At 47.8% G+C, this 26,113-nt stretch overlaps 3 protein-coding genes and 1 long non-coding RNA gene across 9 annotated transcripts in view; 1 reads left to right on the top strand and 3 right to left on the bottom strand.

Annotated features, from left to right (window-relative positions):
- LOC126521517 (protein Wnt-16-like) overlaps positions 1 to 15,146 on the bottom strand; it is a 152,549-nt gene extending 137,403 nt beyond the window's left edge. The window contains exon 1 of the mRNA XM_055065786.1: positions 15,026 to 15,146. Coding sequence (XP_054921761.1) covers positions 15,026 to 15,106 — 81 coding nt within the window. The 5' untranslated portion in view covers positions 15,107 to 15,146. The remainder of the gene's footprint in view (positions 1 to 15,025) is intronic.
- Positions 7,791 to 11,476, bottom strand: LOC129382216 (uncharacterized). Its single transcript, XR_008610310.1, has 3 exons — positions 11,159 to 11,476; positions 10,204 to 10,315; positions 7,791 to 10,021 (listed from the first exon to the last, which is right to left on the bottom strand). It is a non-coding gene; the product is annotated as an uncharacterized lncRNA (long non-coding RNA).
- A 113-nt stretch (positions 15,147 to 15,259) lies between the features above and the next one.
- Positions 15,260 to 18,425, top strand: nito (RNA-binding protein spenito). 4 transcript variants are annotated; one of them, XM_055065782.1, is made up of 2 exons: positions 15,260 to 15,350; positions 16,401 to 18,425. In XM_055065782.1, exon 2 carries the CDS (start codon positions 16,469 to 16,471, stop codon positions 18,341 to 18,343), a length of 1,875 nt encoding a protein of 624 aa, XP_054921757.1. In that variant the 5' UTR covers positions 15,260 to 15,350; positions 16,401 to 16,468; the 3' UTR covers positions 18,344 to 18,425. The 4 variants fall into 4 exon arrangements, with proteins under 4 accessions (XP_054921757.1, XP_050026284.1, XP_050026282.1 ...); XM_050170327.2 differs by lacking the exon at positions 15,260 to 15,350 and adding an exon at positions 15,357 to 15,494; XM_050170325.2 differs by lacking the exon at positions 15,260 to 15,350 and adding an exon at positions 15,357 to 15,819.
- Positions 18,426 to 18,617: 192 nt separating this feature from the next.
- The window catches only part of LOC126521631 (protein DENND6B), a 98,878-nt gene continuing 91,382 nt past the window's right edge, over positions 18,618 to 26,113 (bottom strand). For 2 of the 3 annotated variants that reach the window (XM_072288624.1, XM_050170329.3), the window contains one exon: positions 18,618 to 18,791. In XM_072288624.1, the coding sequence (XP_072144725.1) occupies positions 18,666 to 18,791 (126 nt within the window). In that variant the 3' untranslated portion in view covers positions 18,618 to 18,665. Of the gene's footprint in view, positions 18,792 to 21,178; positions 22,898 to 26,113 lie in introns of those variants that run through there. The other variant, XM_055065785.2, reaches the window with a different exon arrangement.

Below are 26,113 nucleotides of genomic sequence, written 5' to 3'. Positions count from 1 at the left end.
GGTTTTGAGCGCTCACACGTGTTGCTCTGGTAGGTTTCGGGCCGTGGCAAAGGCGCTGAGTGGGCGGGTTTGCGTTAGTCACCGTGTCTTGTTGCGCTGTGTTACCTGCACCGTGCTCTGCCAGGGGTGCTATTCTCGACACGCATGGCGGCTGCACGGCCGCCATTATCCGCCATGTTGACTCTCTGATTGGCTGTGGCGAGCTCACGTGCCTTGAAATTTGTGCCGGGAAACGGAAGTTTTGCGAAATGTCATTTTGCGTTTTCATCAAGATGACGAAACGTGACGTGGAGCTGCAAATTTTATGGACTAATACATTTTTTTGGTCCTTGGCAGATATATTGTGATGTTAGCGCTTCAAAAAGAATGTGAGCGGTAGCGTGCAGAAGCCAGTGCAATGCATCTGCAATTGCGCGAATATGTGGTGGCGATCCAAGATATGCGCCATGCCAGCTTGCTGATTGGCTGAAGGAATATCTCGTGAGGAGCGTCACAGGAAGGGCTGTTTCGTAAACGTCATTTTGACGATGCGTGACGTTGCGCTGGGCCGCCATTGCTGAGATTTTCCGCCATAATTTTTGCTGCGACGAGCCGCGCGAATTATGCTTATGAGCAGCCATATGCAATGACAGCCGAGAGGAATGCGTATCGCCACATTTTCCCCGCCGTTTGGCGCCATGAAAATCTTTTCTTCATAACGCGTGCTCATTGTATTTGCATCGCTCTCGGGTAGTGTTGGCATTTGTGTTTGGGGCCATCATTTTTTAAAAGAACGCGTTTATACGAAATAATATTGGTTAAACATAGCAAACTTTCGGCAACGTTGTTCACTTTTCCCTGCTACATTTGTATTGTAATCAAGATTAATGCCTTTTCGCACAATGAAAAGTTATGACAACGGCCTCTTTCTAATTTATAAAAAGAAATGTACGCAAGGCGGCGCCTTGAAGTTTCCTCCCGCACCAGCGAAACGAACAAGAGATGGCAGCGCCGGCGCTTGCGTCGCGCTAGTGGATATCTATGGCGCGCGCAACGCTATCGGTGATATTCGGCCGTTTCTCAGCCAGCCGAGTCGGGCTGAGTCACTTGCGTTTCACGAGATAGCAATAACGTGGCCTAGAACGTGCGCGCATCACCACTGGTAAGTCGCGTATGTTGTCTCAAGCAAGAAAACAAGCGCGTTGGCGCCAACATGCGATGACTCATTCCATTTTCCGGGGACACGCAACCTAGCTATTGAAGCAGACGACGGCTTGTACGCAGCAGACGACGGAAGTGAGAAGCGTTTTCGACGGGATAATCATATGCTTTGAGATAGCTGCTTTATTTTTACAGCGGAGGAAAACTGTTTTGCTTTTACTGATAACGCTACATTCAGTGCCTTCATTTCAGTTTGTTAGGCGAAGCGTCAAGCTGGCGTCACGTTACGTAAGCAAAACTGGGCCACCAGCGCCATTTTGCTTGCGTCGCGCCTACGTCACGCACCGAAGAAAATGGCGGAATGTCCAGAATAGCGCCCTAGGGCCGAATCTTATAACGGTTCGGTTGGGGAACCGTTCCTTTGGCCTCACCTGATTGGCCGAAATTTTGAAACGTCACAGGTCGTCAGAGACAGCGGGGCGGTATCGCAATTTTTGAATACGTCACGCATGTGTCAATCATCTTCAAAGCGAACCGGTCGTAGGAACCGGCGAAGGGGTAGTCCGCTTTGGGTTCCGTTGCTGTGGCTTGGCTTTGGCTTGTGACCCTGGCCGCGCGCGCCGGTCGCGCGACCCCGGAGACACGCGGGCGTCGCGCGCGCGTGCGTTGGTTGCTTCGGAGGCTATTACTTGCCTTCGTCGCCTGCTTGGCGTTCCTCTTTCGGTGTCGTCCACGGCTGGAAGCGCGATACGCGTTCGAAGAAGTGACGGATAATGAGTTGCACCGCCCTTACTGGCTTTCTAAGTAAACCTTTTGCAGGCTAGGAGTGGACTTGGGCCAGGATGGAGGGGACTTGGGTGCAAGCGTACGAGTGGCCATTCCACGCAGAGGAAGGAATATTGCGCGCTGCGGTTCATCGCCACCGACCTGCAGCTCCCAGAGGTCGGTCGGACGTGAAGCATTCATCGGAATGACCTAGATCTCTGCTGCCGACACTGTCCACAAAGTTGCTCTCGCAATTACTGTGTTGGCCGGTTGAAGGGCTGGGTCAGCTTTCCCGTGACCTCAGCTTCAAAGCCATTGCCAAGGAGATATTTGCATGGTGAGATCGAATTCTCAGTGCTATCGCCAGCGTGAATAGCTCGCAGATCGCCGTTCAGCAGTCAGAAGGGTTCAACCTAGGCTGGTTCAACACTTCCTTCGTTCGGCTGATAAAACTATACAGTCAGGACGGGAAGATATTGTGGAGATCTCTTATTAGGCCGCCTTCTTTTTCTCTGGTTCGGGAGTGCCGCACTTAGTTACTCAATTTTACGGCACAGCGCGCACCGTCAGCACCACACTCTTCGATTTGACTTCGCGCAGGCAATGTAGGGCCCGTGTATCGTAATGTTCGATTTCAAGTTCCATTGCTTTTATCACGCGACGCGCCGTAGGGCTTATCGCAGGGACAGCGGCAGCGCGGCGGCGAGCGAGTCATGTTCGAGCCGATGACGAAGGGCGAAAAAAGATGGAAAATTGATATAGTCGGCTAGTAAAGGTGTCCCTAAGAACCAGTTCACGGTTTTGTCGCGCTCGCTACTTGAGAAGTGCCGGCAGTGCGTTCCTGTTGCGTGCATCGTGCGAGCTCCTGGTAGCAGACGACATAGCTTTAACTCATTTACGCTTGCGATACCACCTGTGGGCTGAGAATAAAAAAGAATGACATTAATAAATTACTTCTGCATTGCGTAAACGCCCGGCACCACACGTTTATACTTCAGGACTTGGCGTATAATATTTAAATTATATTTTACATTTATTTAGCAAGCAGAAACATTCTGCAATTCCTCGATTAGCTCGTCATATAATGACATACACTTCAGAGGTGGCACCCTCTCATCTATTGGTCGCGTCCTCCCCTTCTTCCACCGCCGGCTTGAGAGTGGCACATCTAGTGACGTAAGCGGCGAAGCGAACGGTTCGTATTCCAAATCGTTATAAGATTCGGCCCCTAATTATGAAAATGCTCGTAGGGATCTGATGTGCATATCTGCTGTTTATGGATACATGTATAAGACTCAGCATCAAGTGCACGTGAACCACAGGCCCAGAGTCAATCATGGAAATAGATTCGCTGCACACATTTGTGGCCAGAAAAGATATGTCACATGAAATGGCATACAAATATTGCACAGTTTATAAAACGCCTACGCTATTAATGTGGATTCATGCACTCGATTTCGTCTGTATTAGGCACTTGCCTCTTCATTGCTTTCTGGCACAGAAATACTCGGCATCAGGCTGTTTTTCTGCTGTGGCCTTTGTAAAAGCATGATTGTTCAAAGTGCAACAATTAAACAGATTCTATGACTTGCTTGTAGATTTGCCAGTACAATTCCGGTGCGCTAGACCACCTGTACAGCAATTCCCTACTGAAGGGAAACCTGCAAATACAAACACCGCTCCGCATGTAAAAAAAAATGCTCTACTGTGACACTTCTCAAACGATTGTGATGCATCACAGAGCTATAGCGTGATGTTCTGAACAAGAAGACCGTTGACTCGAAACACTTGGAGCGTCGTTTGAGCTGGCTACCTCTCACCGTGGCGTAGAGCACGACTTACTGGAACTCCAGACCAGCACGTATATCCGGTTAGCCACTTGCGCCCACTCTCGTTCAACCATTGGCCGTTGGTGTCGCTTTTATACCGGCTCGTTCCAAAGGGGACGCTCATAGCATCCATCCGTTTAGATGTCTTTCTTTCTCTTCGTAATGGTTCCAGGACTTACTCACGGGAACACTACAAATGAAGCTGTGCAGGGTGATATGGGCTGGACTAGTTTTGAAGGGAGGGACGCTCGCAGTAAAATTGAGTATGAAGAACGGATGAGGAATATGGAAGAAAGTAAATGGGCTGGGAGAGTGTTCAGGTATCTGTACAGGCAAAACATTGATTCACAGTGGAGGAAAAGAACTATAGGAAGCTTACCAGCAAGTATGCGGCCTGTAGGGTGGGCAACACAGCAACGGAACGTCAAGCGGAAAGTCAGAGAGGCCGAAATAATCTCATGGGTGGCGGCAATGGAAAATAAACCTGCCATGAGTAACTACTTAAGAGGAAAAAACGAAATCAGGAAGGAAACAATTTATGTTAACTCGAAGGGAAGCTCATTACTTTTCGAAGCGAGATCGGGATGCCTTAATTAGAACACGCACCTATAAAGCGAGATATAAGAAAGAAGAAGAAGCATGTGCTTGCTGCGATAAAGTTAGGGAAACTATGGAGCATGTTTCATTAGAATATGAAGACGTCTACCCAGCGGTAGATTCAGGCACCATCCTTGAAGCCCTTGGGTTTAGCGAGAGCAATGGAAAAGTAAACATGTCCGCAACAGGCACCTCGCGGCGGCGAGCGCGCACTCGGCAGGATACGACCGGCCCGCTTGCGTTCGGAAAGCCTGTCTGTGCACTGTTTCGCGCGTAGCTATAGCCTTTTCTGAGCAATGCCGAAGTGTAACCCGAGCTGTTGCGTAGTGAGCTGCAACAGCACGTACACCAACTCACGAGGAACAAAATTTACAGGTTTCCGAGCCGAACGTATGAAGCAGAACAGCGTCAACACTGGATCGCGCTCGTCCGACGGCTGTTTTATGTTCCGGCGTTATGCCAAGTGCGTTAACGCTGAATTCGTTGATTTTACAGCAATGATGGACGCAACGGGACACCTGCAGTGCGTACCAGGATATGTAGCAAACAAAGTAGTTTGTTTCCTCACTGTACTGCAGCAAAGCTGGGGAACTCTTTCTCAATCCTCTCCCATTCAAACAGCGCCAGTGCTTGCTGAGAGCTACGAGGAGGGGTTGCAGCTGGCTCAGCTGGCACACACCCTTCTGCGCCCAGCATATCAACTAAGGGGCAGTTGAGATCACCAAAATATTTGACGACGTGGTTTATTGGAACCTCCTTTCCACGCACTGAAAAATCGCAACAACACAAAAGTATCGAACTCCCAGTAACTTGGGCGGAAATGTTTTCCCAGCGTAGTCTAACACAACTGGTAAGTTCCTCACCTTTATTTGTGCTTGGGGAGAGCAACAATAGTATACCTCGGGTAGGCCTTACGAGCCGTTCGTACGCCCCACGTTCTTGGATGAGATGTGTTGGATTCGCATTTGCCGTCCTGTATGCATGTACAGGGAAACTACCGCGGCGTGCTTGCACTTCCCTGCGATGCCAGCACGGCAATCGCAGCTCCCTGCTAGGATTTGTCCGCTATCGCCGATCTTCAAGAATCAATGACGCCTATAATTTCATGCGCCCGCACCGTAGGTAACGAAGTAACTTACGCTGAGCTTCACGCATCTCGCTGGTGCGTTATTTTTCGTTTGCGGAATACACCACGCAGCGCGAGCTGCTTACCGCATTCGAGCAACTATTCGTCAGATGGCGCTAGGGGTCCGAAAGACAGGGCGCCGCCTAGCACTTGCAACGTGCCCATAGGGCATAGGGATTCCAGCCACTGTACATAGGGATTAGTAAGAGGCGATTGGAGGATTGGTGGAATAAAAGTAGGGAAACGACAAGAAACGGAGACGCACAAAAGCACAGCGCAATAGGGGATCAGAAAATTTGGTTGTGGCAGTTAATAGTGTTTTTTTATTATTATTGTTTAAGCATGGTAGGACATTAGAGAGTATAATAGCAAGAGCTTGGTGGCGCAGCCCACCGCCCCGTTCCAAAGGGGACGCTCATAACATCCATCCACCTATCGTCTGCTACTCTACGGTTGACCGGTGCGGCGTTGTAATTAGTACGGCGGCTGTTGTGTTGTGACGAACTGCTTGTCTAGTTGATGATTTTCGCTAACACAGTGAAAGTGATGTCACAAGGCTTTGATCGGTCACTTGGCTCCAAAAATTGACTGGCCGAACCTAAAGAATGTCGGAGCGTGTAGTCCGCTGCTCTCTAAAATAGCGTTAAATAGCCGCCCCTATTGTATTTTTCGGGCAGATTATTATAAGTCACATTGTTTAGAGAGTTCGTAACGTACACAACAGTTTCATTGTATACGTTGTAAAATTCGCTTCTGCGCTCTTTAGTAACTTGAAACCACCGTAATGTTCGACGACAGAACGATTACCACTCATTCTAACTCTTAAAAGTTGTCCGTGAATGCGTCGTGAGTTCAAAAATAGAATTAAGTCCAGCCCACATATAACGAACTTGATCGTCACGTGGCATTTGTTCGTTCTATCCAAAGTTCGTACTAAGTGGACCACCTATAATACGGGAAAAAAGAGCAAGCGAGACGAAAGTTCACTTTATTTTTGAAAAAAGTCCGTGATGCATGTCTGCTTCTTCAAAGCTGATCGCATCACTGCCGTTTCTAATTTTTCCAGCGCGGTAATATGTTCATCGCCAAGGCCTCTGCTGCACACGAGTTCCTTAAGCGACGCGATGTAACCGATCGCGGTTGAGGCGTTCACAGCAACCGGCGGTAGAGCAGCATCCTCGTCACCGTCCTTGTCGGTCTCTGGGCAGTCAGGAAGGGCTCGCACTTCACGCACAATAGCTTCGTCAGTGCATGGCTCCGCAATGTCGGCGTCGTCCTCAGCTGAAACGAAATCGTCCCAGGTAACGTCAGGTCCGGCCAGCTGCGTGTCAACGACGCGTTGCCACAAGTTCTCGTGCGACCGGCCTTCCGGTGGGTGGTCTATGGCGTCCTCTGTGCCTGGGCCCATAAAACCCGCCATAAAGCGGAAGCGCTTTTTCTTTTTTTACTTTATTTTACCCGCAAAACAGCGCCGGGGGACGCTTTGTGCGCTCTGTGTTCGCGTCGTGTCAGGGGAACACAAAGTGCGCGAAATTCGCCTGCCGCGGGTTCGCAGTCCAGCGAAACCGCACCAAACACCGCCGGCTCGGTCAACTACAGGGGCCCGACAGCTTCGCGTTCGCTCTAACCGAGTGTTGAGGCCACAGCAGTTCGTTCTATGTGAGACAATGTGCCATTGCCCCAATATATATTTTGACGGTAGCACCGCCCTCGTTCGTACTAAGCGAGCGTTCGTTATATCTGCGACTGTTATAAGTGGGCTGGACTTACGCACACAGCTTCACTGCATACGTATCTTAAGCACCACTGTCGTGCTGCCGCCGTACCACGCAGAAAAGCTAGCTTTACAGTTTGAAGGGAGTTCCGTGACACGATTTAAGGCCTGCAGTGCAGCACGTTCTAAAGGGGCCCTGAACCACCCCTCGGGCTTGGTGAAATAACATAGTCCGCGGGTAGCATACGCTGTTGTGAACATCTCAGCCAAGTTCTGCTGTCGTACGCGGTCCGCGGAGCTCGCAAGCGGAGCATAGAATAAAGAACAAACTTAGAGAAGGGAAACTGTACCTTCCACCGTGGTTCGAAAATAAGCAGCGGCAGCGCATGGAACTTACTTTGGCGGACGCCAGATGACGTTGCTCAATCCGAAAGCGGAAGTGCAATTTTTTTTTTAGAGCAAAATTCAATATGGCCGTTTTTTGCCGGTCGCGTACGCTGGTACGCGCCGTGCTTGCCCTGCAGGCTATGCGGCATGCCTCAATGCCTTCGCTGCCGCGTAGCTGGTGCGTTCTAATTGCCAAGAGCCTCTACTGACGCCCATACAAACAAGCCACAAGTGAGTGGACAGAACGCGCGACTTTATTGGCAGAAGACAAGCAGTGTACATTCTCGTGCAATAGCAGAAATAAAATTTGCATGTCGAGATACGCTGGAATCATTGACGCGAGCTCTTAAACGGCTCACCGTCGTCGTCGCACGTGGTGGTCAGGTTAACGAGCAACAACCAGCAGCGGAAACATATTGGACAGAGTGTTCCACTTGTTTGCAGCGACAGTCGCCGTAAAAAATGCCCAAATTGCATTGTGAAGCTATCGGGAGACGCAGGCATCTGCTGCCGCAGCCTACACAGCGACATGAGCTACCCCAGATTTTAGCCGTTCACTCCTTTCCAACCTGCACGTTTCTTTTCTTTCGGGGGCCGCTAATGTGTGGCTCACACTTGGCGTCTCACATTGTCTCACTATGGACAAGTCGCTTTCGTGGGCATCGCCTCCATCAGCTACTTTTGCGGGCCTTTCCAACCATCTGGCTATCAACTTCATACGCATCGGACTATGTAAGCACGTATGCTGGTCTCCGTTCATGCCTAATCGCGGCCGAGAAAGGCCAGAGGCACAATATGCCCATTGCTGCAGCAGGAAAGCGCGAACGCGGAGCACGAATCACGATGCATGAAAATTGGGAGTCTATGTCGCTGTGCAGGCTGCAGGAGCGAATGCTTACTTCGAGACTGCTTCCCAGTGCAACCGACCAGGCCGCAATATTCGAAAAACATAAAACTGCGACCGTAACCAAGTGACATAACAGCAAAATTAAACAGCAATCAGTCACCGCATGAGGTTCAGACAATACATTATACATTGGCTACGAACCATCTTACAGGCATAATGCTTGCCTTTGTCACATGTGGTGGTCTGGTAACGAGCGACAACCTGCGGTACAAACAGATTGGACAGAACCTCGCACCTGTTTGAATCAACAGTTGCCGTTGAAGATGAGCAACTTCCATTGCGAAGCAATCAGGTGACGCAGGCATCTGCTGCCGCAACCAACACAGCGACATGGACTACCCGGCATTTTAGCGTTAACTCCTTTCCAACCTGCACATTTATTTTCTTTCGGGGGCCGCTATGTGTGGCTCACACTTTGTCGCAATGTGGACAAGTCGCTTTTGTGGGCATCACCTTCGGCAGCCATTCTTGCGGGCCTTTCCCCCCATACGGCTATCAACTTCATACACTTCGAACCATGTAAGCACATATGCTGTTCTCCGTTTTGAGCAAATCATGGCCGAAGTAGGCCACAAGCACAATTTGCCCATGGCTGCAGCAGGCCAGAACGAACGGGGCGCACCAGTCACGGTGTGTGTATACTGGGAGTCTATGTCGCTTTGCGGACTGCAGGAGCAAATGCTTACCTCGAGGGACTGCTTACCAATGCAATTGACCAGGCCCCCACATCTGAGAAACGTAACACAGTTACCACAACCAAGTGTGGCAGCAAAACCAGATTCTGCAATCAATCACTTCACTGTAGCTTGCACAAAGACCCAGGCTATCAAGGAAGAGGAGCAATCATCGAGACTAGGAATATGGAAAATGAGAAAGCTTGCATTCAAGAGAGAAGCCACTCTGCTCTGCAAGCATTGAAGGCTAAAAACATCAAGAAAAGTAAAATGGTGCATAGCACATGTGCATAGGTTAATGCAAGACGCATGCCGATGCTGCATCAGCTATTTCAGGAGAGGAATTGCGCATGACAACATACACTAGAAGATACTGCTACAGATATGTTAGGCTGCAAGACAGTGACTGGTATTAAGTATCAGCGAAGAATCGGTTGACCTTTATATTTGGATGAGGATGAATGACCTCTAACAAAAATGGGCAATGAGAAAGCTTGCATTTATAGAAGAAAATTACAATTGGCACAAACGGAATTAACATGGCTAGGAAGCTGATTAAGGGCAAACTGATGGAACTCAATCTTTTGGCCAGCGTCGTCCGTGCTTGGTCAGATGTTGCAGGTGCATCTGAAGATGAAGAATTTCTAGAAAGTCCTTCTTGAGTTACCTGGATGACTCAGCCAAATGTCCGTGCTGGTGGAATGGTGGCTGAAGCTCTTTTCAGTCTTGACACAGTCCTCTGCAGACTTGATATCTCATTCATATTCTTCTGCATGTGCTTCTTTGTTCTTGGTGTAAAAGCCTTGCAAATTAGGCTCCAGCCCCTTCCTGTTGGCGCAGATAGGAGCTCCTGTGATGACCAAGATGTGCTTGGCATAGACTCTGTTGGGGCAAAACGGTGACACATGAGATAAAGCACAGATTAGCCAAATTTATGAGTGTTTTATATGTTCGAACCAACTATACTGAACCATAAATATGAACAAACATTCATATCTGCTGCAAACAGCAAGCCAATACAGCATATATCAAACATATTTATTTCTGAACCATGTGTTGTTTACCTTGTAGTAGTAGCCAATGTCCACACAATGACCTTGTTGTAGCAGGCAGCAGCTTCTGTTTAGTGCGTGGAGTGTGTTGCTTTATACTGGTGCCGTCCTCATTACTGCATGTCTGGAACAGAAATTTTGACTGAATCAGAAATTGAAAAAGCAAATTTTTGCAATATGAAATGCAAAAAGGTGTGACATATATGCTGTAATGATTTGCAACTACAGAACACATGCAAATGTACACTGTCTGTTCTAGGGTGCTTAAGCAGCATGTTAAATAAATATTGCTATTGTCCATAAAATTGATGTCTGCCTAACTACAATGCATGTCAACAGCGCAAGTACTATTAAGATCACAAATGAGAACATTTGTGGGTTCATTTATACACTAGAAGTGATCACACTGCTAGTTCCACAAGCAAATGCATGAAAGTCATGAAGCTATTAGAACTGATGCATTATTTTTCTGCACGAACGTGATGCACCGCTTCACTACTGCAAAAATAAATGCCCTACGGTAAACCAATCTGAACAGCAAGAACATTTGGAACCAACAAGTACGAAATATGGGTGAATTATCATGCTTGCAACTGTTTAATACATTAAATTCTGTACTTTCACTTCATTTTACCAAAGGATTATTCGGTTTTGTCGACGAAAGACGTTGCCGGTCGACTCGAAAAAAAAGTCTAATATGTATATTGATAAGGCTACTCAGTCACCTACAACCACGGCTACAATAACATGAAAAATGAGACGCGCGTTCCGATATCGCTCTTTCTTTCCTGGTTGTGTGTGTAAACCAAACGACAGCCTCGCAAGTAAAGGTTTATTTAGGAAACAGCAACTGAGATCCTCACTGCCCATATGTAATGCAGGATCTAGTTCGTTAACTTGTGCCCGCCTGGAAGGTAATGACACGGATATTATATAACGATTCAAGCAGCGGTGTTAAACGACTCACCGTTGTTGCCGTTGTCAGCCGCAGCAAAATCCAGCTCCCGTTTCGATGCAGACCTGTTCCGAATGGCTCACGACCGAAACCCAACTGCCGGGCTTACATGTCCGCTTGCAAACACGTAACTTCACCCCAAGTTAAATAACGCGAGACATCGAAGCGCAAGAAAGTAGTTTTAGAAACAAAGAAGTAACCAGTCTTGAGTGTACAAACGAATGAATCCTTGCCGCCGTGCACTCGGAAATACCGGTGAGTGAGTGAGTGAGTGAGGAAACTTTGCTGTGAACGCCTGCAGAACGGTTAGCCTTCCCCTGTTAGGGAGGCGTTACCAGGCCCCGCACACTCTCAAGTTCAGCAAATGGCCACAGAGGGCGAAAAATCAATCGAGGCGCGTTTCAGCGTAACCGCGCAAGTGGAGCTACTGTAATTTGGTCGAATAGTTTAATTTGTGCTTTCTCTGCTAGGGGCGCTGAACATGCTGAATTTTTTAATTTACACAAACCATTGACATGAACAATCGAGGTGTCTAAGGATGCTTTTTTACCTCAGGCAAATAGGCAGTTGATTTTCTTTTAATTTAATTGTTGAAGCTGCTTTTTAGTCATAGCGTCAGCGTTTTTGTGCTCGATTAACCACCGACAGCCAACAGCCTATTGGTATCGATGTGTTTCCTGGCCGTTGGCGTTCGAATACTACGGCGGTAAAACATTTTCGAAAGCATGCTGGTTTCGTCTGCGAGTCATTGCATAGACTTGTTGTAAGAAGGTCTACTCTTGGCAAAGAATAGTGCTTCATTTTGTTTAGGCGTTGACTATCATAATGAATGCGGCGGAGGTTGAGCGAGTACGCTTGAAGGTACGTTTTTATGCCGTTGATCTCCATAACACCGTAAGTACGCAAACCGATGTCGCAGAACACCCGATGCATCATTGTGTGTTCTCCGTCATCGCTTGTTTGCTGTATGCCTGCTAATTCTTCATTTCTTCAAGTGTTGTATCCTCATTTTGTCCTTGTTCTCTTGTGCTTCACTTACAGTATGTCGTTCCGTCAGCTGTAATGCGCATTTGCAAAACCAATACGTTTGATAAGACGCAGTGGTTATCATAATTTCACTACACGTGTATTAAGCTGGCACATATGGTTCAGATACAGATACCTGTATGCGAACTTGCACGACGTTGATGCGGAGATTAGGATAATTATGACACCCGTAAGGAAAAGGCAGCTGACGGCCGTATAAGCTGTTGCGTTCTTTCCGCCAAACTACCCGGCCTGGTAGTGCTGTAAAGATGCTGTATAAAAGTGACACGCGGTGACAGGGAAATTATTATACTTAGCAGCCGACCGTACGTTTTGTAGCTTAGGTCTTCTTTCTTGTGCGTTTGTGCTACCCTTATTAATGAGCCATCTCTTGACTATGTTCTTGACTATGTAACCGCGTTTGTGTGAATGCGGAGACGTGTGCTTTTTGTTGTACTTGTAAAATCCAAATAAAATATTTTCAGGCTTACTCAATCTTTGGTGTCGTGTGCATTTATTCCAGTCGAGGCCATCGTGCCATCTGGAAACCGCATTCTGTCAGTAGCCCTACACGAAATGCAACAGCTGGAGCGCGGCGGCACTACTCGGGATGCCCTTAAAAGTCAGTTCAGAGTGTGCCTTAACTCGATATGACTCATCGCTACATGTATTCTGCTGCGCCTCGATCGTGCTCCCGCCAGTTTGGTTGCTGTGTGGCAAACGTAGCGCCTACATAAATATGTAGGCGCTACGTTTGCTACACAGCAACTAAACTGGCGGGAGCACGATCGAGGCGCAGCAGCCAGAAACCCAGTAAAGCCACAGAACACCTGGTAAAGGGTGTGCAAACCTGGTGAAGCGTGTGCAAAACCCCGTTTCCGTTTCCTGTTGTACAGCGCCACTTGTGGTCACATACTTTAGTTCACGACGCCACCGCTACGCTTATTTCCGTAGCACTGTGGAAGGTACAGTTTCCCTTCTCTAAGTTTGTATAGGTGTTCTGTGGCGTTACTGTGACGCGGCCATGACGGTAAAAATTTTAAATACAGGCCAGAGGTCACGTGAAAGATCGATGATGCTGAACGCTATTTGCGTTTATAATGGCGAAGAAACAATAAACTCACCAACAAAGAGTACAATATCTAATTAGCAATGATAATTTTGCCTTGTTTTTATGTAAAAGAAAATGCTTCGGTAATTGTAAGAGAAAGTTTGTAAGATAAAATTGCGCTTATTACGACGCCTCTACCGGGAAATGTTGGAACTAACAAACGCATCCCGAGGTGATGCTACTACGTCGGCTTTGTTAGCAGCGGCGCGTGGTCGATTTTTTCGCCCTCTGTGGCCATTTGTTGAACTTGAGAGTGTGCTACCCCTAGCGGAGCGCGAAGTCACCTTCCACTCAAACGCTCTCGTTTCAAAAACCCCATGCTCCTCGCTCTTTTCTGTGTGCTTTATTTCGTCATAAAGCATACTCCAACACGCGGCTGCTATTGGTCGCTGCGCTCGGCTACACCGCGGCCGCCGCGAGCTGCCGCCACGAGTCTAGTGGCTAAGCGCACTGCGGCTCTCTGAGGATAGCCGCGTTTGGCTTACGTTTGGCGCGGCATGTATATATATTTATAGGCACCAAATCGGAAATTTGAACTGCGCGCTACGGTGACGTCTCCGGCGTAGCCTTCGCAGTGCAAGGCATAGAAGGAGGAAGGGGAGCACAGCTGGATGCCGTCTTTAATTGCCGATAACTCCGCTTCTGCTGAACGCATTGAAGTACTTTTTGCGGCAAAGTGGTTCTGAAATAGCCTATCTTGACTGCAAATGTTTTTCTACACTTAGATGAAAAGTGGTTCAGGGCTCCTTTAAAGCATTGGGATCGCTTTTGCAAACTTTCTACTGAGCTAGACATCCAACGACATTAAAAACAAGATATGCTCACCTTTCCTTGAAACAGAATCGATCAATCTATTGCACATATCGGGCGGAGGACTTACTCGTGAATACTTTTACCAGATCATCTGCCTTTCACTACGGCACACAGCAGTAAATCCTAATGTCATCTACAACATTAGGCTATCTGTTATCAACTCAAAAAAGCTAGATTATCCTATGAATCTTTTAAAACAATTTTTCCAGTCTCTCACGGAGGCTAGGAAAGGGAAATTTCTTGCCGTTGATCTAGCATTGCAGCTGCCACCTATGCTCGTTGTTTACATTTCTTGTACCGCTCCTCCTCTTCTAGTTTCACTATTCAAACGCAAAGCATTCGCAAATTTCTGTTTTCTTTTTATATTTGTGAATTTATTCATTTACCGCCAATACAAGCGCTTTGTGCCTGCTGAAATGGCCGCACGAGTGCTGAACAGATTGCAAAAGCAGACGACAGCGCACAGGTTATAACTAGCGCCACCCTACTCGTACGTTCTGTCCCTAGCGGCAAAAGGGGGCGAACTAGACCAAGCGTGCAGAAGCAGGGAGATCTGTGTAGGTGTGGAGTTCATTAGGTCGTGGCCATAGTCGTGGCACAGGTATTATTAGTCGTCGCTGTGCGGTGACATCAGAGTGCGACAAAATCAGTTGCAAGCAGCAAAGGCAATGTTGTAATCCACGCCCTAGCTACCGTACTAATCGCAACCAAGCGATGGCTCACGTCATCATATCGTGCCTTTGGGCAACAAAAGGCAATCTCGAAGGCCATGCGTTTTCTAATTACATGTGGAAGAAATTTTACTTCAGAAACGCCATGTTTTGAAACATCAATCTCGAAGGCCCCAAAGTTTTAACCACACTAAGACTTTTGTCGCAGTATTATAAAGTTGAAGAACGCTTAACCAATGCAGCATTTCTTTGACTTACTTGACTACCGCAAGTAGTCAGGATGATGAGTCCTTTAGGTGCCCCTAGGTTGCTCCTTGTAGGCGCTGCTCTCCTTGCCATAACCGTTCCCTTGCTGTCGAGCAGCTGTCAAGAGAGCAATTATGACGTCATGCGTCGGCACAGCGATTGGCACAGCCTATTCCAAGCGTGCAAAAATAATGTAAATTACACATAATTGATCAAGAAAGTTTTCTAAATAAATTTGATGTCTATGTGGCCAGCGCCATCTGTTCAGGCAGCGTGGGAGAGGGTTGCCAGCTAACGAGTCAATAGTCAGTGGAGGGTTTGTCAAGAGGATGCGCCGGTAGGGTTGTTTGTTCTGCGGAGGCTCAGTTGGTTTGCACTGTGGTTGTTTCATCGACTTTGATGCACGGCCTCATACGGCGCGTGCAACGGTGTGTACAGAAAGGTGTACGGAGTAGTGCCGTGAGTCGTCATCGTTACCAAGGCATGTAGTCTGTGACCCTGTCGCCGCCCTGCAAACTACGCGTTCATCTGAACCTAGGGAAATTTCGGCTCAGCGCCAGGGAAATACGGTTGCTCCGCGCCAGTCATTCTGCTGCTACGCCGCCATTCTGACCTCCGCCGTTGTCCCGACGTTTCTCTTGCAGGTTTGGCGCCATTAAGCCTAACCGGTGTCGGCCAGATTGTTAGATCGCCTCGCCGCTTCAAGAACACGGGGTGGGGGGTAAAACCCAAAGGCTTCGTACCATCGTGTGCGTCCAGATTTCGCAACGGGCACTGCGACGACTCGACGATCAGGAAGCGCAGTGGTAGTGTGTTTCGTGCTGTTTTGTTTCTACTTTGTTTAAGTGATATGCTTTTAACACTGTAGTTCCGAGTGCGTTCAGTGGTCACTACTGTTTGTTCTCGTTAGAATGGTTTTGTGAGTGCGCGCGTGTGTAACTCGGAAAAATGTGCCTCGTCCTTGGGAAAATTTGAGGCTGCTTCCGGCATCGTGTGCGCGCGCCTGAAGTGCTTGCGCGATAGATGACGCACTGCCTGGCACCATTTAATCGTTCGCGATGTGTTGCAGATGTCGTAATTGGTGATCGCACCGCGCGTCCTACAGCCCACGATCGTTCAATGCAGTGGTGGTCGTCGCGTTTCAACTGTACTGCTAGGCCTACGCCTCGTCAACGGCCCCTAAGGCCGCGTCTTCTTCCTGGCATGTGCACGTTACTTGGAATGTGCCGCAGTACTAACAGTGCTTCGTGTCCTAGAGCCCGGTGTACTCAGTCAGTGCCGCTTGGTCATTGGAGTTTGGGTGGATGTCGGCCGTGCCGCAGTGTCCGCCATTGTTGAATCGGTCAACCAAGATGGCGGTGTTTTGTTGTGTGTTGATTTTGTGCAGTGTCTTGCCGCTCCTGCTGAGACACGGGGTGAAGTGATCGCAGCGGCCGTGGTGTGTGTGCGTGAGGGATGAAAACGCAAGAAGGCAGGGAATCTCCCGGCAGAAGCAGCAAGCGGTCCATGGCGCGCTACGACGACAGCCCTCGAGGCAATCACGATCGGCGGGACCGACGGTCCAACAAGTCGCCGCCGGAGCATCGGCGCCGGGGCCGCGACACGTCGGCCGACCGGCTGCCGCCGTACGAAGACTACCGTGGTGGCCGCGGTTTCCAGTACAGGGCACTGCTGGCCACAAACCTCAACAACAAGTGCAGCGACGCGCAGATGCGCGACAACCTGCTGGAATTATTCCGGCGCTACGGCGATATCCTGGTCAAGCTGTGTCACGAGGGCTCTGAGCGCGTCGCCTACATCTACTTCCAGTCGTACGAGGATGCCAAGTCTGCGCTGCACACCAAGCAGCGTGCCACGTGCGCCGAACGGCCCATCCAACTGGAGCCCCTCCCGCGGAACCGGCAGCGCAGCCAGAGCCCGCCGCCCGATTACCACCACCACCACCACCCGTCGCCGCCCGTGGGGCCGCGCCGCGGGGTGCGGCTCGAGCACCACCACCGCCTGCAGCCGCCGCCACCGCCGCCGCCGCCGCTGCCGCCTCCGCCTGTGCAGCCCCCGCTGGACATGCGGCCTATCGAGCGGCCCATCGAGCGGCCCTTCCCACCTCGCTTCCGTCGCGACGAGACTAAGAAGGAGAAATTCCCGAACTACCTGCACCACGTGCCCCCGGAGGACGACGACAAGGCAACGCGCACGCTGTTTGTGGGCAACCTCGAAGTGCCCATCACGGAGCCCGACCTGCGCCGCATCTTCGCGCGCTACGGCGTGGTCGAGGACATCGACATCAAGCGCCCGCCGCCAGGACAGGGCAACGCGTACGCCTTCATCAAGTTCGTCAACCTGGACATGGCGCACCGCGCCAAAGTGGAGATGTCAGGCCAATATATCGGCAAGTTCCAATGCAAAATCGGCTACGGTAAAGCCACACCGTCGACGCGCATTTGGGTGGGTGGCCTGGGTTCTTGGACCTCCATGTCGCTGCTCGAGCGAGAGTTTGATCGATTCGGCCTCATCCGTAAGATTGAGTACGTGAAGGGCGACTCGCACGCCTACATTCAGTTTGACAGCATCGACGCCGCAACGTCTGCCTGTCAGCAGATGCGTGGTGCACCCCTGGGAGGACACGACAAGAGGCTGCGGGTGGACTTCGCTCACCCCGACCCCACTGCGTACGCGGCCTACCCCGGTGCCGCGGAGCCCTTCCGGGCGCCGGCAGATTATGCAGACCCCAGCTGGCCAGGCAGATACGACGACCGGCGCTGGGAAGCGTCCTACGTGTCCGTGCCCCCGCCTCCGGGCAGCTGGCGGCCCCGCAGCCCGCCGAGCCCCTCTGCATCAGCAAAGCGCGAGAATGGCACAGCCCAGAGTGCCACAACCTTGCAGGAACTGGCATGTGGGCGCACAGTATGGCAGGGGCTGCTGGTGCTCAAGAGCAATGCTTTTCCTGCACGCATGGTCCTTTGCACTCCAGAGCCAACCATAACCATGCTGGGCAGCGACCAGACGCTCCGGATTACCCAACGGCTGCGACTAGATGCTGGCAAGCTGGCGGAAGTGGAGCGGCGGTTAGCGCAAGGCCTGTGTTCCATCCTGGTGGCTCTGGGTCGTGACAGTGGAAGCCAAGAAGCCAGTCAGCCAGTGCTCCAGAACCTGGTGAGCTACCTCAAGCAGAAGAATGCAGCAGGCGTCATAACTGTGCCCAAGGGCATCGTGTACGCCTTTCCACCGTGTGACTTTGCCCTCAAGGTGTTGCACACTGCTTGCCCAAACATAAAGCTCTTGGACGAGGACCACATCTTGGTGGTTGCCGCACCAAACCCCGACAAGTAGGGCCTCCCCCCCTCCCCTCCCCCAGTCACCCATTTTTTTCTCTGCTGAATATATAAAATAAACGCTCCCATTTGTGGTGGAAGTGTGTTCTCTGTGCACTTGGCCCTGCTGGCTCTTGAGTGTGTGGTGCCCATTCCGCCACCGCTGAAGATGCCATTCAACACTTCTGTGGCACAGGTTATTTCTTCAACGGGGCTTTGCATGCAGTGAGCCTGTGTTGTGTGACAGTGATGAAGCACGTAAGTAGCTCCAATAAGTGTGCGTGACACGGTGCTGGTGGTGATGGTGGCTTTTTTTTTTTACTTTATTTACAAGGACAGTGTCACCGACTTGATGCGAGCACTTGCTGCAAGTCTTCAGGAAGTCCAGAGACAATGGCTTGTACATGCTGCCGCAGCTTGGCCATGGTTTGTGGCGTTACAGGCAGGCTGCCCTTCTCGCCAGACACCTGCGGCAAATGCATGTTTGTGTTAGTTTTTGCATGATGCGTGCATGTAATGACAAAAATCAACGCTTTTTGTGGGCTTTAGACTATAGCACAGCATGCCAAGTGTGAGCAAGAAAATCGGAAGACCCCTTTAAGTGCACAACGCCTTTTGGTTGCCTACGATGTTTCATTTATTTGGACAGCTCATTCGTTTCATCGCAGTTTGTATACATTTTGGACTTTGACCTTTATTTAAGTGCTTGCTATTTTCTTCCCCCGTCTTGCTGATGTTCTCAATTTTTTAGTATGCTCATTGCATATCTTGCATGTATAGTGCAGTTTCCCATTGTAAAGTTGCCCAGTTGAATTCTTACTTTCACATTTGACCAACAACTTCATCGTTCAGGGTTCACCATAAACTGAAACCTCTGTACGTACACTTTTGGTGTGCAGTGCCACCAAGTATTGTCAGTAGACCACTTAGGTCTTGCACTGTTATTCACCGTTACTGCTAGGTCTTCCAACATGCCCAGGGCTACCAAGTTCATTCCCTGAATAGCGAGATAATTTGGCATCACAAGTTGGCTCTAATGCTTGACCAGAATCTGGAACTGGTTGCTGCAAGAGATGTTCTGGTTGTCACTGGATGTTCAGCTTAAGGCGTCTTAAAGAATTTGCTATAACAAGCTTTTGAGGCCTTAGCTCGGGGGCTGCTATCTATATACATTGGCGAAATCATTTTTCGGGGCTATTATTGCATTGATTTTGATGAAGTTTGTAACATTTAAAAGAAAAAGTTATGATATTGTGACTAGCGAGTCTTTATTTTGGCCATGAACTTTTGAGAAAAAAATTTTAAACTCTGCTGTTCAGTTTACAATTCTAGCTAAGCAATGAAAAATTATATTACGGTTCTGTAAGCTGCATCTACTTATACACCTAAAGCAGACAAAATGATTATATACTGCTCTGAAGTGTACCACTAATCTGAGTAGGACTTTTGCAGAACCCTTGTAAACATTGTAACAATTTTGTACAACCCGTAAATCTATACATGAAGTTTGTCCCCTTTAGATGATCTAACAGATGCAGCTTATGGCGCTGCAAAGCTGTTTTTGGTGCAGTTGTGGATTTGTAAACATTGTGCTTCAATTCCAGACCCGAAATCAAAACTCTGCTTCCTAAAGTCGCTGGAATTTAAACTTTTCTCTGAAATGCTACAAACTTCATTCAAATCTATCTAGTGGTTTTCTGCATTCTACATGTATTTGAATAGGAAAATTGGAGTTGGCCCCAAGCTAAAGACTCCTCTTAACCTGGAATGTGTTTAAGGGCATTGTTTTTTATTAAAAGGGCCATGACATCAAACTTTTTCGCCTTACTTTATACATGCATGTTGAACCGTGAGCGTCCCACACCAAACGGAAAAGATTTAAGCAAACTTGTTGCAGCGGAACATAGATATTTGAAAATGTTTATACCGAAATTGAACAATACAGTGGTCTGACAACACTGACCGGTGACAAAATGAGGTGCGTTCTGCATGGCTAATATGCACGGTAATGCATGAGCCCCAAGATGGGCGCTGGTTTGTGCCATTTTTAGTGCACTAGTGAAAGAATTGCAGGCACAATGCAAAGGCAATTCCACTGCTGTACCATGGGTGCAAAGTGCAAGAAGAATATTGCCACTGCGCGCATGTAGTCTGAACGTTTAAGAGCTGGAGACACTGCAGCGGCCTGCACATGTCAACTTTGCACGAGCCATGCCAAAATGGCTATCGGTGGGAGGCCACAATTTCAGGTGAATGTGTCTGTGTGTCCTATCGAAGAAGTTTTCAGGCAGCAATGGGGGTGGGTGATCTTATCAGCTATATTGTTCCAGCAGCTATGACCCTGAACCCAGCAGACTTCATAGGACAAAGACCTGCTCCAAAGACTTTGGGCTTGGCTAGCCCTTGCACCTCCTGTAACCTGGGATCCACTGCCAGCCGAAGACCTTGTGAAGTGCCCAAAGTGCTCTGGTCCCTTGTCTACAGCGGATGCTTGCCATCTGGTGTGGCTGTCCGGGGACACGAGAGAAAGTTCTTGGAGGAGGTGCAGGGATACAGGCATACTAGCCAACAGGCTATAAATGGTTAATTATGAACAATAAGTTCTACAGACCACACCACTTATGCAGCTCATTGAGGAAGAAGGGCTGGGCTGCATGCATTTAATTATATTATAATGTGCAGTATGGCCATGCAGTAAAAAAAAATGGTGTCGTATCTTCTTTCAATCCCCGAATAACTCACCGGACCTTTGAATAAAGTTATTCTTCTTCTTGCTGTCGCAGCACAGTCAGGCACTTTCAGGAACTGGTTTTATGTATCTGTGCTGTGTGTGCCTCAACATACAACTTAAGAATGTAAATGAGCATTTTTTAATGTGCAACATTTTGAATTTAATTACAAAAAAAGATTGTCAATTTCTTCCTTGCAAAACCAGTTAAAAACAATGAGAAGATAACAAAAAGCAATGGTAATATCGTAAACTCTGAAAAGAAGCACACTACTATATTTGCAAATGTATGTTAATTGTGCTTTATTCGGAATGTGCAAGAAATAACGCGTGTGGAGCTTGTTTGCGTAGTTTATTCTGGTAGTACATTTCCCAAATGATGGGATGCACTGCATACTTTTGATGGCTGTTATGTGGTCTAGTGGAGCACCATTCTAACAACATACAAGCAAATTTTTGTGTTTACAACCTTGTCATTGAACTTTGCAACTAGATGGAATATTTAACCTGCATCCTTTAACAATATGTCAATCCCAAAGAAAGTTCTTAGTTGTAGTTGCATCCAATTAGAGTCTGATTTCTCAACTATAGCTTTTGCAAAGGAGGCAATCATGATGGAGTAATTTGATCATGATCATAAGTGCCCTGTGCAAATGAGGTATAAAGGACTTTGCAGAGTTCCGTAGCAGTTTGCTCCTTCGATGGCAGTGGGCATACAACTGTCATTATTAATATTTTCTGAATGATCCAGATAAGAACAGACAAGTATGCTTTTATTAAAAAATGCAACTCAGAACTGCAACATTGCTGCAATATGTTTGAGCATGAACTAACCAGCAGCAAGTTATCAATATATTTCTTTAATTTAGTTATAGTAAAAACACTGGTTACCTTACAAACTACTGCTGCATATAGGAAGTGAATCATTCACTTATGCAGGTAGAGCATTCCTGCACAATGACAAGCATGCTGTCCTTTTAGCACAGCACTGGGAACGCTGTTGTTGACAGTAGACACCTATGCAGCCTATGCTAAGTCCTGTGAAAAAGTGATAGAGAATACCTCCCCAGGGTTAAAGTGCAGTGCTGCACACGTAAACTGGTGGCCAGCACCAAAGCGATCAAACGTCAATTTTTTGTCGCATAAGCTGCAATTGACTAGTTTAGATTGGCGATACTGGTTGTCGCTGGTCAAAACATCTTGCCTGACAAACGGGCTTTATATGCCAATTGTCCACTGAAGTGCTCACCATATATAAAAAATGACAAGCTTGTAGTTAAAAGCAAAAAGCAAGCTTAACTACATGCAAATACTCCTCTGGCCAGTTTCCATATTTGTAAAACAACCTGGAGTAGATTATTCCCCTATATGAATGCATGAACCAATATCTGAGATTATGTCGCTATCTAGCACAGACAAGAAAAGTTGGCCTACACTTCTTTAATCAGCCTTCATGCATTTTCTAAGCACAAACAAAAATGCCAAAGCAAAGTAGTGTGCACACCTTGTAGCATTTGTTTTGTTTCACCACTGCTATAACAAAGAAATCTCTCCAATAAGCTCAATTATCTTTTTACTGCATGGGCTGCCATATGGCATATTGTTAAATGAATGCATGCAGTCCTTTTTTGTGAAGAAATTGCGCTGCGCATGATGTGAGCCGGTGTGCCTGTATCCCTGCACCTCTGAGAACATTGTCCCTTTTGTCCCTGGACAAATCGCAGCTGATGGTGAGCAACCACTGCAGATGCGGGGCTTGAGCACTTTGGAAATGCTTCACAGGCTCCTCGGGTGCTGCACTCCGAGCCCAAGTTTTGGGAGGTATAAGGGCCACCCCAGCAGCCCCTGGAGAAAAACCTCTGCTCAAGTTATGGCATCTTCGACAAATCAACAAGCCACACCAGTGCACTTTGTTGAGGGTGCTATGTGATTATGAGAAATGGAGGAAAACAAGTAACAGCACAGGTAACAGGACATCAATGAGACAGACTAAGCACCGACTTTCAGCCAATATTTTATTGCATACACAGCAATATACACAGAAGCTTGAATAGGCAGGAGGGAGAGAAGAACATGCCAAAGTATAAACACATTGTCAGGAACATCACGATGAATATAAATAGAGGACAACTAAATGGCTGCTATCTTCCACGTGCAAAATATGTGATTTTCTTGGCGAGGAGCGATAGCATTGATCCTACATCGGCCAAACTGGCCGCTGTGTAAATGACCGCCTCGGAGAACGTTTCAACGTAATGAAGGGGTGCTTTAGCAGACACCTAGCCACGCATAGCTCCCGTTCTGGTTGTCGTGCATTATTTACTCAATGGAAAATACTAAGGCATTACGGTCACCAGCGTGCACGTGAGATATAGGAGGCTTTCTGCACTGACAAAAGGAGCCAAATGCATGTGAGTATGCCTTCGATATCACTCCTCACCAAGGAACGCTCATATCTTGCATGTGAATGATTGCAGCCATTTAGTTGTGCTCTTTTTATATTCTTCATCGTGGCTATCTTCCCGACAATGTATTCTTACTTTGTTATTTTCTCCTATTCAAGCTCCTGTATATATTGCTGTGTATGCAATAATACGAGGGCCGTTTTTTTTTTCAACCTCCGATAGGCTATAAATAAAAGACAAGTTCATCTAAAACAATAATTTTATTACCAAAAGATTAGTACAGTTACGGTTACTTTTCGACATAATCACCGAAGAGATTGAGGCATTTGTCATATCTGTGGACAAGCTTTGCAATACCCTCTTCAAAAAAAGTTGCCGCCAATGAATTCAAGTAGTCCTTGACGTTGGTTTGAAGGTCGCCATTGGTTTGAAAGCGCTTCCCACCAAGCCACGTCTTCAGTCCAGGGAAAAGATGAAAGTCACAGGGTGCTAAGTCTGGACTGTATGGCGGATGATCGAAAATGTCCCATCCAAATTGTTCGAGAAGCCGTTGAGTTGCTCCAGCAGTGTGTGGACGGGCATTGTCATGGATCAGAACAACTCCAGCGGTCAGCTTTCCTCTTCGTTTGTTCTGAATGGCTCTACGCAAGCGTCGTAAAGTTTCACAATAAACAGCTGCAGTGATTGTGGTTCCGGGCTCCATAACCTCCACAAGCAACACACCTTGTTGATCCCAAAACACAGTAGCCATGGTCTTTCTGTCGTTGAAGGTTTTTTTGAATTTCTTTGGTTTGTTTGGTGAAATTGAATGCATCCATTGTTGTGATTGTCGTCTTGTTTCCGGTGTGTCGTATTGAATCCAGGTTTCATCCCCAGTCACGATTGATTTCAAAAGGTTGTCTCCTTCATCCTGATAACGCTCAAGGAACTCCAAAGCTGACGCCATTCGCCGAGTTTTGTGGCCATCCGTCAACATTTTTGGGACCCAACGTGCACAAAGTTTTTTGTAGCGTAACCGTTCAGTAACAATAGAGTACAAAACAGACCTTGAAACTTCTGGAAATTCCGTAGATAAAGCAGTAATGGTGAATAGATAAAGCAGTAATGGTGAATCTGCGGTTTTCTTTAACCATTCTGTGAACTCGTTGAACCAGGTCATCTGAAACGACAGATTTGCGTCCTTGGCCCCCTTCATCATGCACATCATTACGTCCATCTTTAAAATTTCGACACCATTCACGCACAACACCATCACTCATGAAGTTTTCCCCATACACTCGACTCATTCTCCGATGGATTTCGGCAGCACCATGGCCTTCAGCCTGTAGAAAACGAATAACACTTCGCAATTCACACTTGGCGGGAGCAACAATAATGGCAGCCATGTTTACGTGGCTGTAGCACAATGCCGACTGACGCCTGAATGTCAACAATGGCGGAGTGTGTAGTGCGAGAGCTGCGCAGTTGCCTACAGCGCATGTCCGCTTTCTGCTGCCCGCGTAGCGCCTGCACGGAGCGATCGGAGGTTGAAAAAAAAAACGGCCCTCGTACATTGGTTGGAAGTCAGCTCTTTATCCGAGCCACGTCCCATTGTTTGCATTGTTACTCGTATCCTCTAGAGATGTACCAACAGGCCTAAGTTAGCACATTATTGGAGAAATGGAGCAGACACATGGATGGATTAAGAGCATGTGTTCTGTCGGGGAGGACAGTTTCAAGCTACAGAGATGGAACAAGGGTCCAACGAATGTGGGTGGACATTTAGTGCAAGTAGAGTGAGTGGTGATCTTGTTGGTCGTGAACTTAACTCTGCACCCAGTGGACTTTGATGGTGGACCATTCATATTATAGCAGGACATCTATGTTTGCACTGGTCATGTCCAAAGACCTTTGTAGAAATGAACTTTAATACAACCATGTCATATGCTGCATTTCACAAGTAGTGTGAGTAAGGATGCCGTTGGTCAAAGCTGCTTTTAAGGAGGCAGCTGACACAAAGACAAACAAAAGAAACGGCACCGCTATTAACAATACTTACTGTACAGAAAGCCAACACCTCTTTAAATCTAACCTCAATGAACTAGGAAAACATGTTCCATTTGGTGAGTAAAGATCTTGAACAAGCAGCCCGCAGGCCTCATCTGGCCTGTAAAGGTATGGCTGCGTTAGCAGAAGGTGGTTTGCAACCAGACATGACAATGTTGGCATCTCCACAGTGGCAGTCACATGACAGCTTTGCTCTTCGCTGCAGTCATCACAGCTGGGATCAGCAATGATCTTTGCAAGGTTGAGAGAGGGCAGTAGTTTCTCGCCCCACTTGCCCACATGAGTGAATCAGCTGCTTCTCAATGACTGGGCTCCTCAATCGGCAGCATGCCACAAAAAAATCTGCCCCAAGACAAATATGCTCATTGGCTGGAAAATGTTATTGTTCTCCTGTTTTTGTGGCGTGAATTTTGCTGTTGGTACTTGTGTGTAAATTGTGCTTGCATGCAGGCCCTATTAAATACAGTAAAACCTTGTTAATACGTAGTTGGCGGGGAACAAGGATCAAGTACGCACTAAGTGATGTCTTAAAAAACTGACAATGGCAGATGAGCGGCTATAGACTTACCAGGCAAAAAAAAAAAAAAAGCTTTAATTTTCCCTCAAACAC

This window comes from Dermacentor andersoni, chromosome 6 (assembly GCF_023375885.2).
Source record: "Dermacentor andersoni chromosome 6, qqDerAnde1_hic_scaffold, whole genome shotgun sequence".
Classification (NCBI taxonomy): domain Eukaryota; kingdom Metazoa; phylum Arthropoda; class Arachnida; order Ixodida; family Ixodidae; genus Dermacentor; species Dermacentor andersoni.
Note: the sequence above shows the minus strand (reverse complement) of the source record. Positions and strands in the feature narration are given on the sequence as shown.